The 23,173-nt window shown below is 42.2% G+C and overlaps 1 protein-coding gene across 1 annotated transcript in view; it reads right to left on the bottom strand.

The window, feature by feature from the left end:
* Window positions 1-23,173, bottom strand: part of LOC126355309 (uncharacterized) — an 852,583-nt gene that overhangs the window by 734,742 nt on the left and 94,668 nt on the right. Inside the window, exon 2 of the mRNA XM_050005601.1 lies at window positions 3,492-3,545. Within this exon, the coding sequence (XP_049861558.1) occupies window positions 3,492-3,545 (54 nt within the window). The remainder of the gene's footprint in view (window positions 1-3,491; window positions 3,546-23,173) is intronic.

Raw genomic sequence — 23,173 nt, forward strand, 5'->3', positions numbered from 1 at the left:
CCTTCTACGTCTTTCTGTAGATACAATACCGCGAGAACATTCGACCAGCTTCGCCATTTTCGAGATGCTCGTTCACAGGCTCTGCGTAATAATAATGTGCTCTTCGTCAGTGTCGCTTGTCTCAATGGATTTCCCCATTTGCAGCCCCTACCTTCCCCAGAGTGATCCTCCATCCGTGTATCGTCCGCTTACATACTTTTTTTACCGCGTCAAGTGCTCTCAACACCACCAGGCAGCATCCAACGACTGGGTAGGCAGTGATCATAATGTTTTGGCCTATCAGTGTACACTCTCAAGTAGGTTGTACTTATTAGGGGTCGAAATGCAGTTACGAGTTAAGGTTGGGTAAATTTTCATTACAATGCTCACTTACAACTGAATTTCGCGATTTATGTGTCATTTGTTTTAAATTAAGGGACGTAATTAAAAAACAAAATCAGGAACTAATGATCCAGATGACACATTATATTGCTTTGATAGAGACTCTAAAATACACTGTGACGAAAAGTATTCGCACACGTGTTGGTCGACGTTAACGTGGGGTGTATGCACTTTGAATGAGGTGTCTGGATGTCAGTTAACCCATTATCCCTCAAGACCTGAAACAAGAGAAGGTATGTTGGACGCTGGGGTCTGGACTGTAGTCGATGTTTCAACTCATCCCAAAGATGTTCCATTGTGTACAAATAGGTACTATGGGCAGGCCACTCCGGTTAACAGACCATTGCCTCACAGACCCTTCTTTACGACAGCGTTTACTGCTGTGCTGATGCAAACTTAATCTCCGAACTGTTCCTTTACTGTACACAGTACACAGTTCTGTGGAATTTGTCGATATCACTCGGCATTTACCGTTTTTGTTACGAGCAATACGGAGACCATGCCTTATTTACGAAAAAAAAAACAACAGGCAACTTATGTTGTTCCAAGCTGGGCATTCGTGGCTACAACGTTATATCCTAGTTTTGACAGGAGCATTGCTGCTCCAAATTCTGACTATTGCTTCTTAGCAATGTAATTTTACGATTTAGCAACGTTTATTATGATGAAGACACCCCTAGTAGGTAACGAAACTAAGGTCAATGTACCTACCGTTTATGTGCAACCGGTTGGCTGTTTAATCCTTTGTTGAAACCAGTATACGGTTCCACAATAACAGCCAAGTTCAAAACTGCAAAAATATTGTTTTCCATATACACTGAAAGCATTTCATAACATAAATGCAAATTTCATTTAATATTTGAAGTGGTATCTTGCTTCAAAATTCAAGAGCTGAGAAACCTTCTCGCTTCTGTCCTTTTAGTCTATTTTGCAGTTGCAGTAGTTTCAACCACACAGCTGCTGGATTTTTGATTACTGGCGGTGAAACGGGACTGTTCCTTGTTCCCCACTTCCAGCGCCAGGATCGACTCTCAAATAATGAGCATTAAGGTCCACGTGTTTTCAAGTCACTTAATCTAACATTTGTTTCATCACTGAATTCACACCTTTTACATAAATAATCCGCTGTTTCCATCAGAAATTCAGTTAGAGTATCGTCAGTTTTCTTCAGACGTTTAAAACGAGCGAAAAGTTTAGTCTCATGGTCCATCCGAAACAGTGTTAACTTGGTATAAGAGCTGAACACTTTTAGCTCTAAATCAGAAATAAGTATTTCACCCGCTTCTACCATATGTTTTGCGTTTGCAAGTACCAAACGACATATATAATATGAACCATATCTAATAGTCCTTGTGGGTCATCAAGTCAGGGAAAGAGCTTCCTTTTTTGCCGAAATTCTTTGATCAAATCGATTAATTGGAACAACACGCGTTTAACTAAGCGAAGTCAAAAAGCACAGGGAAACTCGTCATTGTACATCTCTTCTATGAAAGATTTGAACTGTCAGTCTGTTTTTGCGTTTGAGTAGACGTAGTTGATAATTTTTACAACTAATTGCATGGCGTGTGGATACTGAAAATATCTGTCACACATAGTGTATAAAGGCGACCAGTACGTTGCTCCTATATAGTGTTGTCCACAAGTGCCACTCTGTATTGTGGCAAGGCAGCATGCAGCTAGCAAACCACCTTACAGCCTCTGCAGTTATACAGTATGTTTAGAACGGGCACTAAATCGTTAATGGTGTAGGGTAACCGCCAGAGTATTTCGCCAGGAATTAGATAGTTGACATCTTATTAAAAAGTTTCCTAAAGTAAGGAAATTTGTCGTGGAATTTCTTAGTTGGAATCTGAATAGGATGTTATAAACTGGGCCATTAAAATTAATGGAATTAAAGAAAAAAGGCCACTTAGACAGTGATATAGGTTTTCTTGGTAGTCCTTCAAAGACCTTAAAGTTAAATAAATATTTGAAAGTTTGGAGGAAACAAAGAACAATAATGAGACTTAACATCACTGGCATCGTTTCCGATCAGTATCTTATACAATTGTTATCACTGATGTTCCCCATAGGCTGCGTTAGGATTGTGTGAATCAGCTGCTGTATCATACGTTTACTTTGCCACTTCCCGGAGGGCTGTTAATAGTTTGAAGGTGCGAGGAAGACAGCCTCAGTGGAGTATGTACCACAAAAATAAGCAGACATGGCCTGGGCTTTCAGCTGAATCGAAGGAAAACACAAATGTTGATACTGGCGCCTGTTTCCGTGAAAAAGAGCCAAGTTTTCTTTTCGCAGCGGGCGGTGCATGGCTATAGTTCACTCTCCCATTTCAAGCACTCTGCCTATAGACTCGATGCCTTGTTATTAGATAGCGATTAACCCATCTTCATTTAAATAGAGATGTGTACAGAACCACAAATTTTATTTTTTAAGCGTCTCTAATCACTGATATCAACCGTAACCATCAACAAATAAGCTGGAAATGAAATAAAATTTGCTTTTAGAATAGTAGGCAAAGTGATCTCGCAGTAACATTTGGTTGTATTTTATCTCTGCTGAACTAAGTTCCTGCCTTGCTTCACGTGCTCTCAGTAACTGTTTTTCTTTCCTAATATCAACATTTGATTAAATTTAGAACGTTGACAGATTTTTATTAACTTCTGGACCTCAGAGTCTCTGGCAAAACGGAGACAGAAAGCGCACAATAGACGACGTAACATGGGCACACTGAAAATCTTGTAAACGGTTACATGTAGTGAGGTGCAGTTTCTAGCGAATGATAATGCGTAAAACGCTTGTACTTTAGTGTATTTCAAGCAGTGTATCCTTTTTATCTATAAAGCTACTAAGAAATCTATGGTGTTTCTTAAATCTATGGAGATCATCATTCGAAACATAGAATAGTGAGTTCCGCGATATACCGATTTTTAAGGCTTCGTAGCGAAATATTTGGGACAATTTTTTTTAAATAACAAGGGTAACTTTCCATTCACAATGTAGTCCTAATATTTTACCGACAACCTAGTACGTACAGATTAGCATGATTCTGAGCCATGCAACAGTTTTTCGTAATAATTAGTCTGTTACTGTAAAATTATATTTGGACTTACGTCTCTTTTAACATCGCTCTGAGGAACTTCTGTTGGAGATGGCTGCATGAGAATCTGTAAAATAAAAGTTGTATAAATAGAAAAGAGAAGTACTACAGAAAATATAATTGAGAGCTACTGCCAAAAGGTGACGCATAATGTAAAAAGGCTTCTGTAAATCCTAATTATTGTTTAAACCACATAGTAATAATTTTCTGTGAAATACGAATAATGAAACCGTTACCACAGAGGAAAATATTTTTACTAAGATTTCTTGAGTACTGGAATGTGATGGCTGAACTGCTGTACCTGTGACACGAAGTAAAATGAAAAATTATGAAGTGAGCGTCAACGGCCACATTACAGAATCATTGTTCAGAATGATCATTCCATATCGAATATCAAAGCAGAGCTTCATAACTACAAACATAAATTGATGTCACACATAATTAGAAGGTAAGAGTTGACTCTTATCCTTTGTTTAGCGACGAGAAGGGTTATTTACGTATTTCAGCAATTGAATCGTCAAGTTTCGTCAACGTCCCCCTCCCCCCAGTTAAGTATACTTTGTTGATCGTAAGTTCCATCAGGAAGTAAACAAACGGACTCTCAGTACACTCGGAGACTGCTCATTGGGCGTGGTGCTTTTACGCCTGATGTTCCGACGCGACTGCAGGTAGGTACTATTTATCAACTTTGTTGTTATTATAGTCTATATGAAACAATGAGCAGCGCTAAAGCGTAGAAAGTTTTCATTGTTCTGCTGATAACAGTGTTAAATGCTTAACTCATGTTTTACTTGTTTTCGCTAGTCGTTCTCGTGTGGTCTTGTTTCTCATAAGCGCCGTAAATATGTGTGGAGTTGCCTCCTCTCTTGTACTCAAACATGTACGCAGAAAACCGTTAAAAATTTGCGAGACATATATAGTAGTTAATGTCTTCGAGAAGTACATGTATATGATTATATGAACCAGAATAGTCCACGTATTTGCGTTTGACGCTGAGCCCAGGTGGCGTAGTTGTAAACGCAACTGCGTAATAACGAGGAGATCCTCGGTTCAAGCCCCGGTCCGGCATAAATTTTCAGTCGTCGCTGCTGACTCCTCAAAAAGCCTCGATGCAGCTGATGAGCTGATGTCATTTGTTCTTTCCTTATCCTCTCCTTTCTCCCATCTCCAGCGTCAATTTACATAATAATTCGTGAAGTTTATTGAAAAGTAGCATCTGCCGCTACCTATGTGACACTGAGTTTTTCGAATCTTCTGTGTCGAGTGTATTAAGTGCACGGAAAGAAAAATGAAATGTAAACTGCCTACGGAACAGACGAAAAGACGAGAATCGCGTGTGCTGGGAAAATATGATGGTTTTGTGAAAAATATACCTTTGTGATTGAAAGTGGATGCATCAGAATCGGATGGCTACAGGTTTTGGTTGATCGGCTCGTTATCAGTATAGCTACAGTTGCGATATGGATTACCCAATTACCAAATGCATCGAGTTGAGAAATTACTTGTAGTCTTTACTTCTGTTACTTCAGCCCTCGGTTAAACGGTGAAATGTTAACAACACGCTTTTATATCATATTTCCTTGACGCAGATAAAATATCCCACGTTTCGACAGGTCCTTTCTGCTGCATGTTCTATCTCGCAACTTCCGATTACCACATGATACTCGGTGAAGACCGTTACTGAGTTTTGCCGTGTGCTATTTCATGCTCCAAAATAGAAATAAATGTATTCGTGCTGTTTGTCGTTTGTATGACTCATTTATAGAATGAAATTAACGTTTTGTTCAATTTATGCATGCCCATCTTATTGTATGAACAAGGGAGTTCAGACGATGATATACATGAGAGAAAGTACTACCACAGCTGTATCTTGAGAATATATTCATTCTAATGCAAGACTACTTTCGGCAGCACATTACCGCCATCCTAATGCCCCACCACTGCCAAAAGGTTATATGATTTCCTTGGCGCATTTACTATGGGATCCTTGTTATTAGCAAACGTGGGTTAGTAACTAGAATCCCAGGGTAATGTGCCGCCGAAACTTGTCATGTGTTAGAATAAAGACATTCTCAAGATACCGTTGTGATGATATTTTTCTCATATATATGACGTTTTGGTGTTCAGTTGTTAGGAAGCGCTAGTTTGTACTCTTCATTTGGCTTGGTTGTTCCCGTTGCAGCACATAAGTACGCGACTGTACTCGACAAGGGTGTAATTTAAGTTTGCGCGGGAATGAGACTCCAATGACGAATTCAAAGAGTAATCTTTACTTTTGTGTTAAAATTGCGATGACCAGAATATAGCATCGAGCACTGTTAATCCTTATCACGATAGACGTGATAGGTGCGCGTGGTGTCTGAGTAAAGAGGTTCTCTCTGTACATCCGAAGTACTAAGCGAGTATGTTAAATTGTTTTATCTTTAGAACATTGTTGTAATATGCCCTTTGTGAAACGCGAGGCACCGCGTGTCACATCGGTCACCCATTCCACGTGTTGCACAGTAAATTGATTGCTGTTAATGTAGAACAAAGCCGTTTCCCACCACACCCGGAAGTCAAGCTGTAGCTGACGCCACTGCGAACCACTGTGTCGCGCACATGAACCCCTGGGTAGCCGCACGCACACGGAAGCCGAAGTACAGGCTTGGCAGCGCCAGTGCACAGAAAGCCTCACACCGTAGTTAGCCCTAGATCTGCCCCCGGGGTAGAGGCCCACGCGTTCACCCAAAGGTCACTGACCACTATACGCGCCTGCAGCGACAAGTTTCGAAAAATTCTGGCTCAAACAGCCACGGTCTGGGGCGCGGGGTGTTGGCCCGATCCGCATTGCAACTCACAGCGAAGAGAAGGAAAAGCCGATGGAAAGTAATGTAAGGTGTCAGGCAAATCCAACACCTTCCATGAAAACCCTGACATAATAAGCAAATCTAGTAGTATGTCACATAGCTCCGAATAAATCGTGACATTAAATTAACCAAAGTAATACGAATAACGAGTGAGCAAAATGGAATACCACAGACTAACACAAGAATGCCTAAATGCATGTCGTACCTTCCCACCGTGAGGCAGATGCAGTTCCGAGGGGAGAAACGAGGACAGAAGCCGAGAGCAGAACCGTGTTAAGCTAGAAGGCCCGACGATAAGGGAAGGTCTGGACACCTACGGCGCCAACTAACCAGTAGGGCCACACAACCGGCACGTTTTAGCGTGAGACTTTTCGCGTCTCAGGTACGTCAAGGACCACCCCCCAGCCCATGTTAAAAGCTAGAGCCCTCCATAAAAACAGTGTAGATCTTACGATAACACAAAAAGGACCAGTACCACCCGAAAGTTTTAGCGTGAGACTTTTTCGCGTCTCAGGTACGTCAAGGACCACCCCCCAGCCCATGTTAATACCTAAAGCCCTCCAGAAAAACAGTATAGATCTTACGATAACACAAAAAGGGCCACTACCACCCGCAAGTTTTGGCGTGAGACTTTTTCGCGTCTCAGGTACGTGAAGGACCACCCCCCAGCCCATGGTAAAAGCTAGAGCCCTCCAGAAGAACAGTATAGATCTTACGATAACGCTAAAAGGACCACACTAGCTACAGGTTTTAGCGTGAGACTTTTTAGCGTCTCTGTTGCGTTGCAAACTTTAAAAACATTGCCCCACCACGAAAAGTATAACGTTTCTCATTGGATAGACAGAATTTTTGTAGGCGGAGCTTAAGGTCAACATTGAGACCCTGATTGCTCAGATGAAAACATAGCCAGATATTTTTTTTAACTAACTTCGGTAAATTGTAGTAAGGAGAAGTTAGAGGAGAGTTAGTTCCGAGACGGCGAGCTGGATGGCTGCTGCGCCGGCCGCTGTCGCCCTGACGCTGCCTAAACACCGACAAGGTAATGAACGCACGCGATGCCGCATTTTTGAGCGCATAAGGCTTCACTCAGAACTGCAGAAGACTCATCTGGTACACCCCTTTTTGCGTAATACTAGTGTCGATCGTTAATTAAAACTCACGGTGTTCACATTTGCCACTTGAAGAACAGATCTGAAACGCGATGATTTTTCTTTTATATAGTTATTGAGAAGCCACATCAGCCACTGTAATTTACGACAAGTTAGATAAGTAATTAAAGATAATTGAGGGTCACTGTAGACCATTTTGATAGTTTTCTCTTTTGTGAAACTTAAATTAAACCTAGATTATAGATGTGATATGCCATAGGTCATCCTTCGATCGATTGTAGAACTTGGAAACCCATTTAGGGAATATTCGTTCACATTTTTGTTGAACGCAGTTGGTTTTTACCATCCTGTATTAAAACATTTCCTTTTATCTATAGTGCAATTTATAAACGATGTTTTGTGAGTAGAATAAAATTTCCAGTGGTAAACTTAACTGCTTTTTCGACGTTATTTTACCAGCTAACTAAAAATAGGAAAGCCTTGAACCAATTCCACTATATTTAGTTAGTATTAAGATTCTTTTACAGGGAGTGCAGTGGAGCTGACGCTGAGATCATTTAGTATTTGGTTATATCATCGCTAGTCTCACTGAACTCTTCTGAATTCTACATGTCATGTGTGGTCTGGCGTCTCCTTACCAGCAACAGATCCCAGGTTCAATCTAGTCAATTTCCTAAAAAAACACGCTCAGAGAGTCGTTGCGCGAAAGTGGTAGGGAGACACGATATATAACAAACAGACACCTCCCGTCTCCGGCCATCCTGATTTAGGTTTTCCGTGATTTCCCTAAATCGTTTCAGGCAAATGCCGGGATGGTTCCTTTGAAAAGGGCACGGCCGATTTCCTTTCCAATCCTTCCCTAACCCGAGCTTGCGCTCCGTCTCTAATGAGCTCGTTGTCGACGGGACGTTAAACACTAACAACCACCACCAAACAGACACCACCATGAATGTTTAGAGTAACACCAACTTCAAATTGTGTTGTTTTCATAATAGACGGAACATCAACACAACGCCACGTCGCTCGGTACAGGATCGGCAGTTTTATGCCACCATTATCTAATCTTTTGGAACTGGCGATAAAATTGCCATGTTACGTTACATGAAGCCAAAGCGTGAAAAGATCAGGTGATGGCAACATAAGACTGTTGAAAACAGTCGTCTTGGAACAGTAAATGTCTCTACAATGCCAACAGGCAATTTGTCATAACTGGACACTAAAGCCATAATAATATTGCAGTAGATGATTGCTTGTGAAAAGTCGAAACCGATTATCCGAGGCCGACAAAGCGCAATTTTGACAACAATGTTTGGACGGCACTGCGCAACATCTACGAGGGCGTGCTGGAAAGAAATGCCACCGAATTTGTAATTTTAAAATCCTTAAAGCTTTTAAAATAAAACAAAAGTTATTAACATTATACCTCTTTATTCCTCATATCTCCACATGTGTCCCAACATAGTCACACTTGCAACGAAAACATTTCACCCAACCAGAATCTAGTTTGTTGATACAGTCACAGTAGAAAGTTCGACGTTGTTGACGGAGTCACAACCTTACCTCTACTTACACTTCTTCAGCACTATTAAAATGAAGTCCTTGGGGAGGCGCTCATTAAGTTTTGGAAACTGTTGAAAATCGGTTGAGGCCAAGTTGGTACTCTATGGGGGATGATCGATGACGGTAAAGCCAAGGCGTCTGATTGATCTTGCAGCGCTCGTGTGTAGTCTGGCATTACATGCAGAAGGTGAACGTGTTCCACGTGTGGACGCACACTTCCAATTTGTGCATTCAGTTTTCTGAGGATTTCTCAAGCACCGACATAGTTACGTTACACACCGCCATGTTACACTCTACAGTTCATAGTCCTGTAGCGGTAGAGGACTGCTAATATGCAGGCATGAAGTATAAAGATGTATAATGGTAGTAACATTTGTTTCATTTAAAAAGCTTTAAGATTTTTCGAATACACATTTCGGAGGCATTACTTTCCAGCACGGCCTCGTATTTGCCGTATTTTCCATAGCCTTTGCTTTTTCTTTCGTTTCTGATTCGTAAATTGCAAAATAATTATATTTCTCTCTCTGAGGAGCTCCCTGTTTTACTTTTGAAGTATTTTGATTAAAGAAACTTTTTCTATATTTTTACGTTTTTATTTATGCACAGTGTAAGTTTTTTTCTAATTTTGGGGTATTGTGAAACCAAAATTAATTGTCACTTTCAGACATTGACCCTCTTTCCTGGAACAAATACAACGTTCATACCGCATCACGAAAATGAAATAGTCAATAAAATAAAGATAAATAGACAGAAAGATAGTATCCTCTGCTATAAGATGAAATTAAGCCACGAGAAGAGTTTAACTTCTGATGTTAGTAGACCATGGTAACATTAAACTTTTTTCCCGCAAAGCTTTGAAAGCGAAGTTCTGTTCCGTTCCGCACCTTTGATGGCGTTTGTTAATGCCACCATTCGAAATGCACTGTGGGATATGTTCCATTGCATGCCGTCAAGATTGCATCGACCCATCGACCTTATACAATACGTAAAACGAGATGACAGTCCCAGGTGATGCCAACACAGAAAGAAAAGAAGCTCAGCGTAAGTACTGAACACCACAACGCGTGAAGAAAAATCTTTCAGATGAGGCTTATAGAAAAAGTCAATTCGCAACAAGCCAAAAGAAATTCTTCTTCAGTTCGCCAAATATAGGAGTGTGATGGCGTCCAAAGCGTAGTGGGACTTACGTTCGCTGTTATAGTGTTTACATGTTCATCTACATAATTACACTGCAATTCACAGTTAAGTGCCTGGCAGAGGGTTCGTCGAACCACCTTCAAGCTTTTTGTCTAGCTTTACACTCTCGAGCTGGAAAAGCGGAAACTTAAATCTTCTCGTGCGAAGTCTGATTTCTCTTATTTTATTATGATGACCGTTTCTCGTCATGTAGGTAGACGCCAACAAAATATTTTCACATTTTATTTAATTTACCATCTGGTGATACATGTATAAAGATTAGAAAACTGTGTGTCAATAGTTAAACACATCCAGAATGAGATTTTCACTCTGCAGAGGAGTGTGCACTCATATGAAAGTTCCTGGCAGATTAAAACTGTGTGCCGGACCGCGACTCGAACTCGGACCTTTGTTCGAGTCTTGGTCGGACACAGTTTTAATCTGCCAGGAACTTTCATTTAAACACATCACTCCAGCATTAAATGACACAAAGGAGAACAGTTACTTAGAGATATCAAGTTCTTTTGTGTATCACTCGTCGCTGTCAAGAAAACTTCGAAAGGACCCTTGTAGGCCCGTGCAGAACATGTTGGTACAATATGGGCAACTTTCTGTCGTTCCGAAACGCATTCACACGAAAGTCATGAAGATTTTGACGGGCTAGTGTAAAATGTCTTGGACATCTGTCGTGGCCGGTTCGGTTGCGGTTCAGGTTAGTCCTAATTGCCCGAGGCTGGTCGAATGCAGGGGGTTTCTTCTACATGTAAGGCATTGTCAGGCATTGTGGAAAACAGTTTTGTTACCAGAAGCGTTTCCATTCATTGACGATACTGAATTAACTTTTCAAGAGAGTCTTGACTGTGATGAGAGTGGAATGTCTTGAGTTCTTTTCCGCTTTACGGGCAATATATTGTACAATACTGGGAAGTCAATGTTCTCAACAGTCTTCTGATATCTACGCAGTAGCGCGCTTTCCGATTGATATCAGGATATGGAAAGATAGGTAGCCAGAATGTGGGAGTAGATCGTATTGACGCACTAACATTGGTCTTGGCCTCGTTGAGCTGCACGTTTATCTTTTTTACGTGGAAAATAGTAAGTCAGACAGGCGCACAGAACTCTGCTGCATAGTATGCCAGGTCGACCCGAAGAAAGTCTGCTAACGGTCCCCAACGAGTGCTGCTGAGTTTACGTAGAATGTTGTTTCTGCTTTTGAGCTTGCTAGGTTTTCGTGTCAGGAGCTCCTTAAAAAGCAAGTGTCCTGTCTTACGTAATACCAAGGCAAATATCTAAAGCAGAAACGCAGAGTTAGCAGATAATCTCAAGGATCTTTTAGCTAACATGAATTTGTCACAATATTTTCACAATCTGAGGAGAAAGTTGCGATTTAAATACCACGAGGAGATCCTGCTGAAACCAAAAACGCCTTTGTTTTAATGACCGCCGCACCAATTCGCGTGTTATATATCCGAGGCGCTCGCTTCCCTATTTTGTGACAGTACAAAACGAGCTGCACTTCTTTGGACTTTCCCAATGTCCATCGTCAGTTCTATCTGATGCGGATCCCACACCACACAGCAGTACCTCAGAAGATGTCGTACTACCTTAGTACAGGCAGTCTCTTTAGCAGATCTGTTGGATTTCCTGTTCTGTCAATGAATTGTAGTCTGTGGTTTGCTTTGGCCATAACATTGTCTATGTGATCATTCTAATTTCAGGTTTTCGTGGCCGTGCGGTTCTAGGCGCTTCAGTCTGGAAACGCGTGACCGCTACGGTCGCAGGCTCGAATCCTGCCTCGGGCATGGATGTGTGTCATGTTAGGTTCAAGTAGTTCTACGTTCTAGGGGACTGATGGCCACAGATGTTGTCCCATAGTGCTCAGAGCCATTTGAACCATTGTTTGCAGTTTTTCGTAATTCTTGTAATCCCTGAGATTTAGTTAAATTTACAGACCTCAGATGTGAGTGATTTATCGTGTAACCCAAATTCAGCGGATTGCTTTTAGTATTCATGTGGATGACTTCACGCCTTTCATTATTTAGAGTGAATTGCCACTTTGCGCACCACACAGATATCTTGTCCAAATCATTTGATAACTTCACAAGATCGTAAATGACTCATCCGCAAAACATATAAGAAGGCTGCTCATATTGCCAAATTGTTTATGTGGATCAGGAACAGCAGAGCGCCTGTAACACTTCCTTGGGGAACGCCACATATTACTTGTGTTTTTTTCTCAATAACTTTCTTTTACTGGTACTTAATGTACTTTCTCAGTCTTTAAGATGGAAGTTTCAGTTCTGTTTCTTACTGCTACTTTGTATGCTGTTAATAACAGTGCGATTCAGAGCTGTAGAGTTTAGTACTCAACGAATGTACCACGATAAGTGCTGATTATCCCGAAAGTCATGTGATGAAAGGTTTTAACGTTTCGTTCCTGATTGCGGCCTTTTATGCGTCCAGTATCAATTTTGTTCCGTGTTGTAGTTGAACGTTGGTACTGAGTGGAGATTAGCTCACTCGTCATATCTTTCATTTATCACTGATAACGCAACTTCATTACATTTTAATGTGTTTCTCATGGTCACTGTCTCATATTAAAATTATGGTAGATATGTAAGAGATTTTCCCTTGTTTCGTGTGTCACTGTCTGGTGAGAAAGTTTTTTGCGTCGTTTTCTGCTGCATAATAGATTTAACGCCATCATGTAGCCATCATGTATTTCTTTCGCGTCACTGTCTTACATCAGATTTCGACGTGACTCTCTCCACTGTCACACGAGAAACTGTAAGATACTTACCTCTCAGTGCCTTGAAGGAATAAGGAGGAAAATCACCTCATTCGAGGCCCGTTTAGCTGTTCAGGGAATGACTGGAGGACATGCATGCTATATGAGAACATAAAGAACGCCACCATCCATATGAACTGAAATCACTATTTATAGTTTTTAGGGCGACATAAGTGAAATTTAAGAGTGAGTGGCTTTGAAAGAAATGTCAAAGTAAAGAGTGAGAGAAAGCAAAGAAATAGTATAACAACGATTGTAAGTTAGAGATAAAATTAAACAGTTTTGTTTTCAGAGAACTTATAAACAGTTGAAAACATAAATAAAAATGAAAAAGGAAAAGGCAGCCAGTGCTAAATCTGCATCTTGCTGAAAATATGGACGAATTAGGAAAATAAGATAATATCATCAGACTGACTACAGCATTAAAACCAAGAAACACGTACAGAGAAGGTTGGTATAGAAAAAGAGAGATTTGTTTTAGTACGTTAGTTCACTGCTGTGAAATACTGAATTGGAACTGGAAAGTTTGGAGTCTACTAACTTATGAAAGTGAAACGTTGACAATGAAAGGAATGACGTGTTTTGATGTAACAGGCAAACTGAAGCGACGAATAAAAATTCTTACGAAGAGCAGGATTCGAACCCGACTCATCTACTCACTAGGCAGATGCGCTAACCACTATGCCGCCCTGCCACAGTGGCTTTGCACTCCTACATGGAATACCATAGATCACCTCCTCCCTCAATCCAAATTCCAGTCCACACCTCAGCCCACTTGGTATCCCTACCCATACTTGAAAAGCGTTGCAGAGGCTCTCCAACTTTAAGGGAATAGCATCTCAGCATCGAACGAAACGTTAGATCCTGCCTGAAACCCAGGAATAGGTTGGGATACTGGTTACCGCATCTGCCTAGTGAGCAGGAGCCGCATGTTCAAATCACGGGCTTGCTAAAAATTTTCGTTCGTCGTTTCATTCTGCATGTATACACTGAAGAGCCAAAGAAACTAGTACACCTGACTAATATCGTGTGGGGCCCCCGCGAGCACGCAGAAGTGCCGCAGCACGACGTGGCATGGACTCGACTAATGTCTGCAGTAGTGCTGGAGGTAATTGACACCATGAATCCTGCAAGGCTGTCCATAAAACCGTAAGAGTACGAGGGGGATGCAGATTTCTTCTGAGCAGCGCGTTGCAAGGTATTGAACATATGCTCAATGATGGCCATGTCTGGGGTTTTTGGTAGCCAAAAGATGTGTGTAAACTCAGCCACTCTGTAGCTATTCTGGTCTCGCGGGATGCCGCGTTGTCCTGCTGGAATTGCCCAAATCCGTGGAATGCACAATGGATATGTACGGATACAGGTGAACAGACAGAATGCGTCTGTTCATGCCAGGAGTCCCATATCACTCCAACTACACACGCCACACACCAATGCAGAGCCTCCACCAGCTTGAACAGTTCCCCTGTTGACATGCAAGGTCCATGGATTCATGAGTTTTTCTCCATACCTGTACACGTACAATTTGAAACGAGACTCCTCCGTTTCCAGTCATCAACAGTCCAATGCTGATGTTGAAGGTCAGTCAGGTTAGTCAGGATTTCCCGTTTCGTTCGGTACTGGTGTGCTATTCCAAGACGGCTGGAGAATCCAGGCCTTCGTGCAAATTTTCGTCCTTTGCTTCAATCTGCATACATACACCAAAGATACTTGAGATTATAAAATGTCTGTGGAACCATATAGTTCCATTTGAATAACGATTTCTTGTTTGACGATTACATCATAATTCCGTCAATGGGTAAAGGGCTTGGAGGAATAATTGAACGGATGGACAGTGTGTTGAAATGAGATCACAAGAGCAATTTAAACAAAAGTAAATGATGGGTAGTAGAATGAAATACAGTTAAATCGACCGATGGTGAGGGTATTGGATATGAAAGTGAGACACGACAAGTAGCAGATGAGGTTTTTGAAAAATGTGTAATATAAATTTAAATGTTGGAAATCATTTCTGTAGATATTTGCCGGACCACTGGTTTGTATTGGAGTGATATGTTTCCTCTTTTTCTATTTGTGTATTGTTCAGCCTTTTTACCTTTTAAAAAGTCGTACCACCACACTGTCAAAGATTTCATTTACTGTATGTTTCATCAAATTCCTCCACTTTGCTGCATTTATTTATTTATATTTATCTTATTGACATCGATTAAGTTCCTTATGTATTATGTAGTTACATTGATAATTGTTTCGTCTTTTAATTGGTTTGTTTCTCACTCTACATGTTTTATGCCTCCTGAAGTAGCCTTGTCAAGTACTAATTTTACTTTATTTTATTAGTTTTGTTTATTAACAGAAACTGTTATGTAGACATGCTGTTTCTATTTTGTTATATGGTTTTTCCTGCCTATTCGATTTTTTATTTATTTACTGTTCAATTTTTTACTTTTTCGTTGCATTACCACCACACTGCCAAAGATGCTACTCACTGTATGTTTCTGCTTCAATCTAGACGTGCAACTTCTCCTCAAATGTTGTTTACAAACACTGCAACTTCGTTGATGACAATATTCAGTAAATGTCTGAAGATGGCCTTGAAGGGGGAAAACCTGTTATCATAATAAAGCTAGTACTGTTGAACAAAAGTAAACTGGCGCTTTTCATTTATTATAATGTTGATCCACCAAGAACCCACGGAAGATTCAGTTAACATGAATTCCATCATTGTTGAGTACATGACGCTTATGAATGGCTGCAATGGTGACCAAGTAGCCGAACATGCAGAGCACCTAGTCCATTTCATGTAAACACAGCCCTCCCCAATATGGATCCCCCACCGGCTTCCGCAGTGCCTTCTTGATAACTTGGGACCATGGCTTTGTGGGGTCTGCGTCTTACTCGAATCCTACCATTAGATATTACGAATTAAAATCAGGACTCGTCTGTCCAGGACAACGTTTTACAGTCGCCTAGGGACCAAACAATATCTTCACGGGCCCAGGAGAGGCGCTACAGTCAATGTCGTGCCGTTAACAAAGGCACTCGGGTCAGACGTCTTCCGCCGTAGCCCATTAACGCCAGATCCCAACTCACCATCCTAAAGCATACACTATGTGATCAAAAGTACCCAGAGACCTGGCTGAAACTGACTTAAAAGTTCGTGACGTCCTCATAGGTACTGCCGGAATTCAATACGGTGTTGGCACACTTGATGCTGCCTTCCACTCCTGCAGGCATACGTTAAGTCAGGCGCTGAAAAGTTTCTTGGGGTATGACAAGCCCATTCTTCACGGGGTGCCGCACTGAGGAGAGATATCGGTCGGCGAGGCCTGGCACGAAGTTGGCGTCCCAAAACATCCCAGAGTTGTTCTACAGAATTCAGGTCACCACTCTGTGCAGGCCAGTCCATTACAGGGATGTTGCTGTCGTGTAACCACATCGCCACAAGCCGTGCATTATGAACAGGTGCTCGATAGTGTTGAAGGATTCAATCCCCATCCCCGAATTGCTCGTCAACAGTGGGAAACAAGACGGTGCTTAAAAAATCAATGTACACCTGCGCCATGATAGTGCCTCGCAAATTAACAAACATGAAAAACACGACCACACCATGACACCACCGCCTCCAAATTTTACTGTTGGCACTACAAACGCTGGCAAATGTCGTTCACAAGGCATTCGCCATACCCACACCCTGCCATCGCATCGCCACGTTGTGTACCGCGATTCGACACTCCACACAACGTTTTTTCCAATATTCAATCGTCCAATGCTTACGCTACTTACACCAAGCGAGGCGTCGTTTGGCATTTACAGAAGTGATGTGTGGCTTATGAGCAGCCCCTCTACCATGAAATCCAAATTTGTTCACCTTCCACTTAACTGTCATAGTATTTGCAGTGGATCTTGTTGCAGTTTGGAATTCCTGTGTGATAGTCTAGATAGACGTCTGCCTGTTTCACATTGCGACCCTCTTCAACTGTCGGTGGTCTCCGTCAGTCAACAGACGAGGTTGGCCTGTACGCTGTTATGCTGTACGTAACCCTTCACGTTTCCACTTCACTATGACATCGGAAACAGTGGACCTAGGCATGTTTAGGAGCGTGGAAATCTCACGTACAGACGTATGACACAAGTGACACCCAATCACCTGACCACATTCGAAGTCCGTGACTTCCGCGGAGCGTCCCATCCTGCTCTCTCACTATGTCTAATGACTACTGAGATCGCTGATATGGAGTACCTCGCAGTAGGTAGAAGTACAGTCCACCTAATACGAAAAACGTATGTTTTGCGGGGTGTCTTGATACTTTTAATCACATATATTGCACGGTTGTCGTGCATCCGACATTGATTTCTGCAGTTATTTCACTCAGTGCTACTTGTCTGTTAGCACGGACAACTCTACGCAAACACCGCTGTTCTCGGTCATTAAGGCCGTCGGCCAGTGGGGTGTCAGTGGCGAGGGTAACGCCTAAAGTTTATTATTTTCGGCACACACTTGACACTGTGGATCTCGGAAAACTGAATTGACTAACGATTTCCGAGATGGAATGCCCCTGCATCAAGCTCCAACTACCATTTCGCGTTCAGTCTGTTAATTATCGTCGTGTGGCCATGATAACGTCGCAAACCTTTTCACATGAATAACCTGTGTACAAATGACAGCTCCGTCAATGCACTGCCTTATTATGCCTTTTGTACGTGACACTACTTCGATCTGTATATGTGCACATCAGTGTAGCATGACTTTTGTCATCTCAGTGCACAGTGCCGAATGGGCACAATATTTCGGCCATCAGACGTGTCGCCATCGTCAGGCGCACTGAACAACTGACCTTGAGGGCGCGCACGACTGATATTTATCCCCTCCCTTCCTCGGCCCGTTCCATTCGCAGTCCGCGCTCGAGAACGAGCGTTGACGGCCGAAAACGCGGCGGAAAGGCGTCTGCTCCTACATCCACGCTACCGCAACTCGGGTACCCTGCTTGTAGGCTCTGGCCAATCGCTTCTGTGTAAGATCGAAAAAGAGTTTGCCACAAGCAGTGTCTCTTCAATACAGAATCTTATTGTTCTCAGGTTTAAAGTTTGTTTCATCTATCCTCTATTCCCTGAATGACTTTTACAAACACAAGTTTTTGTCATATCTCCACATTCATATTCCAGACCGTGACTACATACCAATCACTGTTGCCACTCCGACCTGTTTCACTCTAGAAAACCATGTGTGTTGTCACATGCTAGTGAGACGAGCACAATAATTTTCTGATTTATTACTTTTTTTCTCGCTGCTTTCATAACCGAAGAATTAAATCAGGCATGATTAGAGTCTAGCTCTTCTTCTTCTTCTTCTTCTTCACATCAAAGTTTAGACAATATTTCTGACAAGAATTTACATACTAAGCACCACCTTGTTTTTTATTTATGGATTCTTCCGCCGCTTCTTGATAGAACAATTCCATATTGAGGGTTGAATAACCCTTAGGCGGTTTTTTGTTCTACTGATTTTTATTTGTATGCACTAGTTTTCGGCTTATTAGGCCATCTTCAGGTAACTACTGGCTATGGTTTACGAAGAGCTTGTGTTCTTACGAAGCAAACTTCCTGACTAAGATACAACGCACTTACATTCTATCTTTAGTTGTGGTAATGTCCTTGGAATTGTCAACAATTAGTTTCAAGGTCAACAAATAGCAAAAAATTGTAATTTGTAGTAATGTGTATTCTAAATAATTCTAATTGTTCTCATACATGATACTGATAAATCATAAAAAAATGATTTATTATGTTAAAGAACAGTTTTACAGAATAAAAAGTCATAAGATCCATTTGACAATTCCAAAGACAATACCACAACTAAAGATCGTATGTAAGTGCGTTGAATCTTAGTCCAGAATGTCTGTTTCATAAGAATACAGGCTCCTTGTAAACAATAGCCAGTAGTTACCTTAAGATGGCCTAATAAGCCGAAAACTAGTTCATACACATAAAATTCAGTAGAACAAAAAACGGCCTAAGTGTTATTCAACCACATTGTTTCATTCTTCCAAATTCTCTTTTTCCTGACGGCTTAAACTTGTTTACAATGACTGGAGTTCAGTCTTATTCCACACGATTAATTTGTTGCCTGCCTTCTTGCACACCGCCTTTCAAGTTAAGTATCCCTAATTCTTCTCGTATAATCTCATTCCTTATAAGAGACCTGCTTGACCAATGTTTGACACACCTCAAAAATTTCATTTCAGCCGATTGTATGCTGATGTTGTCTTTCTTTTTGTCAACCGAAGATACACTGTCATACAGAAATTTTGTCACAGCCATTGATTTGTAAATCTTTTAATTTATTTATTTTCCAGTCTTGTTCTTCAAGCTTCTGTTTGCACTGAGGTGACAGAAGCCATGTGATAGAGATATGCTCATATACGGATGGCGGTAGTACCGAATACACAAGGTATACCACGGAATCGAATTGATACAGCTGTGATTTGTACTCATGTGATACAAGTGCAAAAGGTGTCCAACGACATCATGGCCGCACGACAGCGACTAACAGTCTTTCAGCGTGGAATCGTAGTTGGAGCTAGACGCATGGCACGTGCCGTTTCGGAAATCGTTAGGCAATTATTCGGTACTCTGAGATCCACAGTTTGAAGAGTAGGCCGAGAATACCTAATTTCATATATTATCTCTCATCACCGACAATGCAGTGGCTGAGGGCCTTCACCTGACAACCGAGAACAGTGGCGTATGCGTAGAGTTGTGAGTGCTAACATACAAGCAACACTGAGTGAAACAACCGCAGAAATGGATGTGGGACGTACGATGAACATATCCGTTAGACAGTGAGTCGAAATCTGGTGTTAATGGGCTATGGCAGCAGACGAGCGACGCGAGTGCCTTTTGCTAACAGCACGACATCGCCTGCTGCGCCTCTCCTGCCATCCTCACCGTCTCTCTTGAGCCCTAGACGACTGGAAAAATGGGGCTTGAGCAGATGGATCATGATTTCAGTTGGTAAGAGCTGATGGTATGGTTAGTGTGTGGCGCAGATCCAACGAAGCCACGGACCAAGTTCTCGACAAGACACTTTCAAGATGCTGGTGGTCCCTAATGCTGTGGGCTGCGTTTAAATGGAACGAATGGATCCTCTGGTCCAACTGAACCGATTAATAAAATGTAAATGATTATGTTCGGCTACCTGGAGGCCATTTGCAGCCATTCATCGACTTCATGTTGCCAAATAACGATGTCACGTCACTGGGCTACAATTATTTTCCATTACATGAATAACATCCAGGAGAATTAGAGAGAATTATTTGGCCATCCGTATGAACGTGCATGAATCATATCGAACATTCGTAGGACATAACCGACAGGTGACGTCGTACACAACACCCTGTACCAGCAACACTTTGTCTATTATGAACGGTTGTTTGGCATCTTGTCTCATTATTTCTTCAGCGGATTCCAACGACATGTCGAGTCAAATGGTTCAAATGGCTCTGAGCAGTATGGGATTTAACTGCTGAGATCATCAGTCCCCTTGAACTCAAAACTACTTAAACCTAACTAACCTAAGGACATCACACACATCCATGCCCGAGGCAGGATTCGAACCTGCGACCGTTGCGGTAGTGTAGTTCCAGACTGTAGCGCCTAGAACCGCTCAGCCACTCCGGCCGGCCATGTCGAGTCCACGCCACGTCGAGTTGATGTACTATGCCGGGCAAAAGGAGATTCGACACGATATTAGGAGGTATCCCTTGACTTCAGTCATTTGAATGTATAATTCCACATATGCCTGCCCCCGGTAGCTAAGTGGTGGAATGACATACCTAACGGCCCGGGTTCGAGTCCCGGCTGGGTCGCAGATTTTCTACGCTCTGCGACTGATTGTTGTGTTATCCTTATCACCATTTCATCCCCATCGAAACGCAAGTCACCGAAGTGGTATCAATTCGAAAGACTTGAACCAGGCGAACGGTCTACCCGTCGGGAGGCCGTTGCCACATGGCTTTTCCATTTCCATTCCACATATGTGTTGAAATTTACTGATTTTATGCTGTGATTCATTATCGTTTTTTAGACTGGTACCGCGCTCTGAACATCTAAAACTGGCGTCTTGGTAATGTGCGTTGTCTAGAAATGGCAATTTTTGATCGGCCTGGGTGTTTTCGATAGTGAGTTTTCTCACTTCAGTTTTAGTGGTGGGTATTTTCAGATTGCAGCATCGTCATCCTAATTCAAATAACCCACAAGCCGAATGCTGTAAGCTTGCCTCTTTATTCTGCATTAAGACTACATTGATTGCATAACGTATCTCATTAAGATGGTAGCTTCTTTTCACTTGTATACAAAATAAACTTCATTCTTCCATTTTCTTATAAGATCCTCGATATAGATGTTAATGAGTGTAGTTGACAAGCTGCTCGTTTGCCCGACAATTTGAATTATTATTATTTCTTCTGTTTTTGAGTTGCCTGTGTTTCTGATTATTTTGAAACCTTAAGATTTTGGTTGGCTGTACAACACGTATGGGATATCTCCCTTGGTACATTACTGTCTGCGGTAGGTTTCTAACGACAGAGTAAAAAGCTTTTCCGGAGTCGATAAAAGCCACATTTGTTTGTAGAATTAGTTTGCACCCTTTTCCCAAAATACTGTTTGTGGGGTCTTCCTCTCTCGTACCGTACAAGGTGCCTAATGGATGCTGCGTTCTCAGAATTTTATACAACGATTCAAGCAAATAACAATTAGTAGTTTTGCACTACTGGCCATTAAAATTGCTACGCCAAGAAGAAATGCAGATGATTAAACCAGTATTCATTGGACAAATATATTACACTAGAACTGACATGTGATTACATTTTCACGCAATTTGGGTGCATAGATCCTGAGAAATCAGTACCCAGAACAACCACCTCTGGCCGTAATACAGCCTTGATACAACTGGGCATTGAGTCAAACAGAGCTTGGATGGCGTGTATTTTTGTGTACAGGTACAGCTGCCCATGCAACTTCAACACATCAAGAGTAGTGACTGGCCTGTTATGACGAGCCAGTTGCTCAGCCACCATTGACCAGACATTTTCAATTGGTGAGAGATCTGGAGAAAGTGCTGGCCAGGGAAGCAGTAGAACATTTTCTGTAGCCAGATAGGCCCGTATAGGACCTGAAATACGCGATCGTGCATTATCCTGCTAAAATGTAGGGTTTCGCAGGGATCGAATGAAGGGCAGAGCCACGGGTGGTAACACATCTGAAATGTAACGTCCACTGTTCAAAGTGCCGTCAGTGCGAACAAGAGGTGACCTAGACGTGTAACCAATGGCACCCTATACCATCACGCCAGATGATATACCAGTATGGCGATGACGAATACACGCTTCCAATGTGCGTTCACCGCGATGTCGCCAAACAAGGATGCGACCATCATGATGCTGTAAACATAACCTGGATTCACTCGAAAAAATGACGTTTCGGTATTCGTGCACCCAGATTCGTCGCTGAGTACACCATCGCAGGCGCTCCTGTGTGTGATGCAGCGTCAAGGATAGCCGCAGCCGTTGTCTCCGAGCTGATACTCCATGCTGCTGCAAACGTCGTCGAACTGTTCGTGCAGATGGTTGTTATCTCGCAAGCGTCCCCATCTGTTGACGCAGGGATCGAGACGTGGCTGCACGATCCGTTACAGCCATGCGGATAAGATGCCTGTCATCTCGTTTGCTAGTGATACGAGGCCGTTGGGACCCAAGCACGGCGTTCCGTATTACCCTCCTGAACCCACTGATTCCATATTCTGCTAACAGCCATCGGATCGCAACCAACTCAAGCAGCCATGTCGCTATACGATAAACCGCAATGGTGACAGGCTACAATCCGACCTTTATCAAAGTCGAAAACGTGATGGCACGCAGTTCTCCTCGTTACACGAGGCATCACAACAACGTTTCGCCAGGCAACGCTGGTCAACTGCTGTTTGTGTATGAGAAATCGGTTGGAAACTTTCCTCACGTCAGCACGTTGTAGGTGTCGCCACCGGCGCAAACCGTGTGTGAATGCTCTCAAAAGCTAATGATTTGCATATCACTGCATCTTCTTCCTGTCGGTTACATTTCACGTCTGTAGCTCATCATCTTCGTGGTGTAGCAATTTTAATGGCCAGTAGTGTATTTTAATGAATCAGATTCACAATACTTAACTTTCTCTTTACCAC

The sequence above is a fragment of the Schistocerca gregaria genome, chromosome 3, assembly GCF_023897955.1.
Source record: "Schistocerca gregaria isolate iqSchGreg1 chromosome 3, iqSchGreg1.2, whole genome shotgun sequence".
Lineage (NCBI taxonomy): Eukaryota > Metazoa > Arthropoda > Insecta > Orthoptera > Acrididae > Schistocerca > Schistocerca gregaria.